The 8,449-nt window shown below is 42.8% G+C and overlaps 1 protein-coding gene across 1 annotated transcript; it reads left to right on the forward strand.

The window, feature by feature from the left end:
* Positions 1 to 6,092: 6,092 nt before the first annotated feature.
* LOC114225709 (olfactory receptor 5BS1-like) lies at positions 6,093 to 7,312 on the forward strand. The gene is given in 3 exon segments (XM_088025717.1): positions 6,093 to 6,162; positions 6,509 to 6,746; positions 6,748 to 7,312. Coding segments are annotated over 3 exon segments (873 nt in total).
* Positions 7,313 to 8,449: the final 1,137 nt, after the last annotated feature.

Consider the following 8,449-nt stretch of genomic DNA (forward strand, 5'->3'; position numbering starts at 1 on the left):
TCATGCAGCAGTGGCTAATTTACCAGGGGGATCAAGGAAGCCATGTGTCACACATACCCAGTCTGAGCTCCTGGTTCTGGTATATTTCACACACATGTTGGTGGTTTCTAACCAAGAGAGAAAGCATGTGCTGTGTGGCCCTGTGGAGCGAAGACAAGTGAGCTCCCTCCAGTCCTCTTCCCTTGCTATGAGGCAGCCTTTGGCTGTGACACATATCCTTATTTTAATGCTGCTGTCACATTGTATCCTTTTCCTGCAAATCACAGATTTGTAAGATTTGTCATTTTGGATCCTTGGAGTCTTCTTTGTCAATGGAAATCTGTCTGACTCCTGCCATTAGTACAAAAAAAAATCCTCTTGCCATCTTGTAGTTTAGTAAGAGCTGAATAGGAAGTATGGGGGGTCAGCAGGCAGGCTGGCATGACTGACAGGGAAGGTTTCTCATGACCCATAGGGTTGGTCATATAGACCTCTGCAGTGAAGTCTGAACGAGCTAGGATTATTTTGCCCTAAACCCATAACCAAAGAGACCACTGAGGATTTTGAGAAAGAGGAAAATTAGAAGATATTTGGGTCTGGGGAAATTTTATCTGGAGGAAGAATGCATTATAAGTACTCAAGAACTTTAAGTTCCCATAGGAACTTGGAAGCGGAAAGCAATAGATTTCTCTCTGAGCATTAAGCGGTGACACTTAATGGATTAGGCCAGTGATATGCAAAATGAAGATACGGCATAGTTGACCATTAATATATTCAATGTGTTGTTGTATGCAAAAATGTACAGAGTCGGCAGCTTGAACATGTCCCATGGAACCCTAATCCCAAGTTCAAACTTCCGGTTCTCCTGAACTGAGCTTCCACTGCTGCAGCCTTCGGGAAGCTGGGCCATGGGGCTCAGGCCCCCAGGGGAGTGCTGTCAGGAGCAGTGCGCAGGCCTCTCTCTCCAGGAGCTGAACGTGGGTTGCTGGGAAGAGTAGCCCGGGGCAGGGGCGGGGGACTGCCTTCTGTCAAGAGACTATCACCACTTACACAACTCAACCAGTCAGATTTCGGCTGTAATGAGCAAACAAAACAGTACACAGAGAAAGAGGTAAACATCAAGCAGCTAATAGAACAACCCCATAAAAAATGTGCAAGGAGATAGACCGAACAATGCCCACAGAGGAAAACACAGGGAGGGCATTTAAAGAGATTCAAATACGGTCAAATAAAAGACATCCTGGAGAGAAAAAAAATAAAATAAAATAAAAAATAAAAGACATCCTGGAAACAAGAGCTATAATTTTCTTATTTAAAAACTCAGACTTCTGGTTTTGGCTCGGAGATGCAGAGGCCTGGCAAGCTATCACTCCTGCTCTTACAGTAAGAAAAAAGCTGGACAAACTGAAAGTCAACCACTTACCTTAGCCATCAGAGAACTGTCTTGGGCAGATGGCCATACAGAAATCTGGAGAAAAGAGTGTGCCTGCAGGGAGACCCAAGGCCTGAGCATTTGCTTACTCAGGACAGAAGCTGCCGGTGCCATCTAACCGAGGAGGAAGATTAAACTAGAAATGGTGACGGATTGCTGGAGGCCAAATGTGTGCTGTGTGAGGCCCTGAGGCTCCAGAGGGAAGTCAGGGAAGTTCCCACTTTCTTGCAGTCTGTTCCCCCAGGAACCCCACCTGGCTCTCAGAGGGAGGATGGTGGGGGGATGGGGTGACGCCAAAGAAAGCTGTCCCCCTGGGCTGGCTGGGGTCAGGGAACCGCAACCACCATCAAATCTCCCAGGCCCAAGCAGGAAATTCATCAATCCCCGCCTGAGGGTGCTGGTGCAGCCCTCTTCCAGCCAAAGAAAAGGGTTCAAACCTTTTAGCCTGTGGAAACTGGTGAAGCTGGAAAGACAAGAGTACTAAAACAGCCAAAACAATTCTGAGAAAACAAAATTGGATGACTCCCATCATCTCATTTCAGGACTTACTATAAAGTTACAGTAGTCAATATAGTGTTGGATCTGCAAAAGGCTAGCAAAGGAATAGACATGTAGAGCAATAAAACCAGAGAATCCAAATACAGATCCACACAAAGCGAGTGGACTGACTTCTAAAAGGCACAAAGGAAACTCAGTGGAGAAATGAGAGCCTTTTCAACCCGAGTGGCAGAGCAAATGCAAATTAAAAATAAAAGCCTAACTCCCCCACTAAAAATAAAGGAAGAGACTTCTCTCCCTCTTCCCTTTTCTTAGAGCATTTACTTTAGAAAACTTGTGAGTTCTTTCTCTGTCTCTTTGAAATGTATGTAAATCTTTTTAAAAGTTAAAAAGTCCCTTGCCAGCTTTATTACCAGGTAATGTCTTTCTCAAGGACCTAAGAACCAACTCTTCAAAACATAATTATCAGCGAAGACAGCACCCCTGTCTCCCAGTTTCTGGGGAAGGGTCCAAGCCTAACCTCAGAGGGCTTCACTCCAACTGGTAAAACTACCTCCTGTTATAATTATATGATACGTTTGTTTTCCTTTGGATAACGCCAGTTAGCAAACCCAAACAACCACCTCAACTACCAAGTGAGTCTAGAATGAGCCTAAGTGTGACAAATCAAATGGTGGTGTCGAGTTCTCTTACTTAAAGACTAGTTACTGTTTATCACGAGAACATGTATGTAATAAGCTGTGTCTGCCTGGCTCTTGGCTGGTAGAGTGGTAGGTAACCTTCATCCTCCTCCGAACTGCAGTGCTGGGCCCAAGGGAGACAACATTTATGAATGGTTCACCGGGTTCTGTATACGATGGTGGTCTATTTTCTCTGGATATCACATTTTCATCTGATGATCCATTTAAACCACCAAAGGTTAACTTCCACACCAGAATCTATCTCTGGGACATCAATAGTCAGGGAACCATCTAATTAAAGACAACTGGAATATCTGCTTGTCTATTTCAAAGGTTTTGCTGTCATTTTGTTATTTAGTCACAGACTACAACCCTGCTGATCCTGTGCCTGGAAGCATGGCCATTCGGTATTTGACCAACAGGGCAGAACATGACAGGATATTCAGACCGTGGACCCAGTGCTATGCAATGTAATTCACATAATCTGTATGCGTTGTGAAGGAGCAGGGGACATCCTCTCCCTGGGCCCTGCATCTCTATATACAGCACAGACTTTGGGTGCATGCTACGCTGACTCCACTCCCTGTGTTTATCCTCTAGAGACTGAGAGACTCCCCAAAGATGTAAATGCTCTCAAGAGTAGAGCTTTATAGCTGTGGATTAGTTATGTCTAAGAGTCTGCTTGCAAGTCTTGCTTCTTTGGTGTATCAAAATATATTTTGTGATGTACTAAATGTCCTGAACTCTACCAAATATTACAGTGCATTTTAGCCTAATTTATTATCTGTATTAAGTTATAAAAGTACCCTTGGATGATTAGGAATTCTGTTATTATATTAAGCCCAGACCTATTTCTGAGTATGTGGAACTAGATCTTCAAATGGCTGTTGTGAAAAATGTTTTACCTCTTACCTTTGTCGGTTTGTAATAAGAAAACTTCCCTTTACCCTGTGTAGCTCAGAGAGCACCTGATGTATTCTCTCAACACAATAAATATGCTCCTGAAGGCATAGAAAGAAAAGGGGGTTACTGCAACCTTATTTTTGATGGTGGGGCATTGGAGACAATATGGGTTGGTTAGGAAATCTATTTTAGGAAGATAAAGGTTAAGCTGTTATAGAAGAGATCCCAAAATACAGTGCCTCAAATAAAATAGATGATTACTTTTCTCTGAAGTCCAGAGATGTATGGGTAGTCCCGAGTGAAAGGCCCAAGTTCCTTCTATAATGTTGCTTTGTTATCTCCTAGGCAATTAGTCACCATTCGATCCTCATGCATGGCAAAGACCGATCATCCGGGACACCTGGGCGGCTCAGTCAGTTAAGCTCCCAACTCTTGGTTTCAGCTCAGGTCATGACCTCAGGGTTGTGCGATCAAGCCCTGCGTGGGGCTCTGTGCTCAGCCCAGAGTCTGCTTGAGATTCTCGCCCTCTCTTTCTGCCCCTCCCCCACCTCACACTTGTGGGGGCACTCTCTGTCTAAAAATAAATAAATAAAATATTTTTTAAAAAAAAGGCTGATCATCCCTCCTCAGTACTGCCCTTCCCTTCTATCTTTCAGTAATATAACTTTTCTGTGTCTTAGACACATGACTGCTCATGGAATACAGGAACCACATTTTCCAGCTCCGTGTCCTCAAAGCTGGTTAGCAGTCAAGGAGCTGATTAATTGTTGACTCTGGATGATGGATACAGAAGGGTCAATACACTATTCTCTCTACTTCTGTATATGTTTAAACATGTTCACAATAAAAAGGTTTTGCCACATTTGTTTTGAAGTTTTTAATCAATTTGGATTTTATTTGAATTGCAATAAATAAAATAATAAAAAAAATTTTGGATGACATGATAAATTTTTATTTTCTTCTTTTATAATTAAAATATCTTTAATATCTTTTTTCTTTTCTTAACTTTTTTTTTTTAGAGAGAGAGTGAACCATGGGGGTGGGGGGGGGATGGGCATACGGAGAGGGAGAGGGGGAGAGAGAATCTTAAGCAGACTCCACACTGAGTGCAGAGCCTGATGCAGGGCTCAATCTGACAAAACTGAGATCATGACCTGAGCAGAAATCAAGAGTCAGATGCTTAACCAAATGAGCCACCCAGGCACCCCAGTATCTTTTTTCATTTTTAAAGTATCTTCATTATCTTTTTCATTTTCTTTTATCATTATATTATTTGTATAATCATAAATATGATTTAAAACATAACGAAATGGGAAGGAAGGGAATTGAGAAGGAAGCAGGATGAAGGGAGGGAAGGAGGAAGGAAATTCCAGGTTTTTGTACCAGGAATCCTCAGAACTCTATATTTTTATCTTTAGACATCATTGGCCACCCTGGGTCCCCTCTTGTATGATGCAACCCACTGAAACAAGAGTGATTCAAGGAAGGAATAGTTGGCCCTTGGAGACCTCACTCACATTCAGAACAGGCCTCCTGCTTAAGAGCCTCTCCAGGGAGCTCCCTCACTCTCCAAGGTCTAGAGCTGAGATCAAGTCCCTCTGGCCATTGTTATGTGGGAGGCAGAGTCAAGAAGTCTTCCCCTTAGGCAGAAAGACTATAGGGATATTTCCTTGCTAAGAACTTCCACCCCTGAGTCTTCTAAAGGAAAGACAAAGTTGAGGATAGCCCACAGAAGCCCTAGCCACATCTGGGGTTTTTGTTCCTGTGTTGGAAAAGATGTCATTTGGTTATCATCCACTGAGAGCATCTCTTGTTGGCTTAGGGTGCCCAGGTGAAGACAAATCTCCTCATTCATATCCATCTTCTAAAACTACCCACTCAGGGAACCCGTGAGTGTACAAGACACAAAGAGAGATCAGATCCTCACTTATCTCCTTCCTGAGTTGCTCATCAAAGAGAAAGGTGACAATTTTACTTTGTTCTGGTCTAGACCAAACCCTATAACTGTACATTTTACCAGGTGTTCTTGGTGTTCTTTTATCTCTCTTATCTCCTCTCTCTCTCTCTGTTTTTACCATCCCTGTGATGCACAGAAGAAGGTCCAAGTTTGACTTGATTTTATCCAAGTCCCCCAGTACCAACTCAGAGAATAGCACAATCTCCATGGACTGTGATGTAAAGTACTGAGATTACAGAAAAAACAGTGGACAATGTAGATTCACAGAAACCCTGGAATGGGAAGACCTTGGAGTGGTTGATGTGCACAACCCTCACCTCCATTTTGAGGGCTTCCTCCTGCCTGGCTTCCATGAAATCAGCACACTCACATACCATTTTTTCTTGGGTTGACATAGAAGGGGAGAAAGGATTTCTATTTAGTACCAGTGATACCCAAAGAAGATTGTCCCTTAGTCTTTAGAATTTCTTTTTTTTTTTTAATCTTTAGAATTTCTAAGCTGGAATGGACTTCAGAACCACCTAGTTTTCCCAGATTTTTTTAATGAGAAACTCAAGTGACTTACTCTTGAACTTACTATGGCAGAGAAAAGTCTTGTACCATCATTAGGTATCACAATACCCCTATCAATCATTCATTCATCATGGTCTGTCAGCCAGATAGTCAGCCAAAATGTTCATTGCTTATTCACTGTGCCAGTCAGCCCTCCTGTGGTTTGAGCTCAGTTCCTTTTGGAACTAGAGAACAGCACTTCTCAGTGCTCTGGAGTCTATTCCCAAATGCTTTCCTTTCCTTCTTCAGTCTGGATAATCCCTGTTCTCTTCTCTGTCCTTTCTAGGTCAGATTGTCTACATTCGTCTTTCCCTTCTCCACCTTGGCCAATAGCTTCTTGCCCTGAGCCAAGAAGGACTAAGGAGGTCTGACATGGAAGGGGTGTGGCTGCTACACAGTCTGTCCTGGATCAGCAGTGAAGCTTTACTCCCAATGCCTCATCCCCAGGCATGCTCTGAGACTGATAACCCATGTGATCATTCTTTTCCATTCTTGTCCCTCTGAAAGGAGAACTTAAATGCTCCATAGAAGTTGGCAACATAACCACAGTCACCACATTTGTCCTCCTAGGACTATCCAGCAACCCTCAGATCCAGGCTGTGCTCTTTGTGCTCTTCCTGGGGATTTACCTCCTGACCCTAATGGGGAACCTGACAATGCTGCTGGTGATCAGAGCTGATTCTCACCTCCACAGGCCCATGTACTTCTTCCTGAGTCACTTCTCCTTCCTGGATGCTTTCTATTCCTGTCATTGTGCCTAAACTGCTAGAGAACCTTCTTTCCAAGTGGAAGACTATATCCCCCCTTGAGTGTTTCACCCAGATCTCCTTGGTCATATTTTCCGGGGCCACTGAAGCTTGCCTCCTTTCAGTCATGGCTTATGACTGGTTCCAGGCTGTGCGCCACCCACTGTTGTATGTGGTGGCCATGAACAAGAAGGTATGTACTGGCCTGGTGAAAGCATCGTGGGCCATCGGAATGGGGACTGGCCTGGTTAACAGCATCCTTCTGGCTCAGCAGCACTTCTGTGGCCCCAATCTTGTCCACAGTTTTGCCTGCGAGCTTCCCCCAGTGCTCCTGCTGACCTGTTCTGACCCCTATATTAGTGTTGCTTCCATCCTGACCACCATGGCAGTCCTGGGCCTTGGTACGCTTGTCTTATTGCTGGGCTCCTACAGTCGTATCATCATGACAGCCCTGGGAATCAACTCTGCCATGGGTCAGAGCAAGATCTTTTCCACCTGCTCTTCTCATTTTCTTGTGGTCACCATCTTTTATGGTTCAGGAGTTTTCAGGTATGTCATACTGTAACCTACTAAATGTAAATGTAGGATATCCCTTGCCCTAAATTGGCCTCAGTCTTGCAAAGTAGTAGGAAAATGACTCTACTGGAATTCAGAAGGCCTGGGTTCTAATTCTGGCTCTCCTGTGGACTGGCTGTGTGAGTTAAAAAAATCCATTTTCTTTCTCAGGTCTCAATTGTCTAACTCTGAAAGATGAGCTTATACAAGGACTAGAGATTTCCTACTTTCATTAACTTATGATTAATAGCTCTCAAAAGGAAATCAGAGAGCCCTTGGTAGATTTTTATTCAGTGCTAGACAAAACAATAAAATATATAATTCTTGAAACAGATGACATCTTTTTTTCCTACTGGAAGATGATGTCTCCAAAGCTTATTTGTGCTACAACTATTTATTAGGCACCTACTGTACACCAGCTGCTTTTACATGCTCAAGCTCAATTTTAGTATGTAGCATACTACAAGAGAAATATTATTAACCCCACTTTCAGGTAAGGAACTTAAGTTTCAAGAGTAACCAGGTAATTTCTCAAAGTTCCCAGAACAAGTTAGTAATGGAGCCATAGTATAAATCAAGTCGCACTGACTTAAAACATCATGCTTTTTCCTACCATACTTCTTTCAAACAGAAACAGCTCTAGCTGACAAGTCCTCACTTACTAGGAGCAGAATAAATAATGGCCCATGGTGTCTACTGTGAACTGGAAATGGATTTATACAAATTGCTCCATACTTTTCTCACCTGCTTGTTACTTGAAGAGAAGGCAAGGGTGGAAAAGAATGATAAGGAATAATCCAGAAGCGCCCACCTGAGGCTGTGGACAAATCTTTTTATCTCTCTCTGTCTTTTTACTCATATACCAAAAGGAGACAATAAGATTGCTCCTACCTACTTCACAGAAATGTTAGGAGGGATAAATTAGATGAAGAAAAATGACAGTAAAATGTATATCTTTTTAAATCGAGCATACCAGAACCCACAAAGAACATTCCAGTGATGATGGCCCTGTTGCAAAAAATAATAATAATAATAATAATAATAATAATAATGCTTCTTTGGGAAATACCCCCAGTAAGACAAAACAAAATGTACCCCAAAATTTAACCTTATTATTTTGGATTCAAATCTTGTGCTTAACACATGT

This window comes from Eumetopias jubatus, unplaced genomic scaffold (genome assembly GCF_037043125.1).
Source record: "Eumetopias jubatus isolate StellerSeaLion01/CBP00866 unplaced genomic scaffold, mEumJub1_p1.0 scaffold_8, whole genome shotgun sequence".
NCBI classification, from domain to species: Eukaryota; Metazoa; Chordata; class Mammalia; order Carnivora; family Otariidae; genus Eumetopias; species Eumetopias jubatus.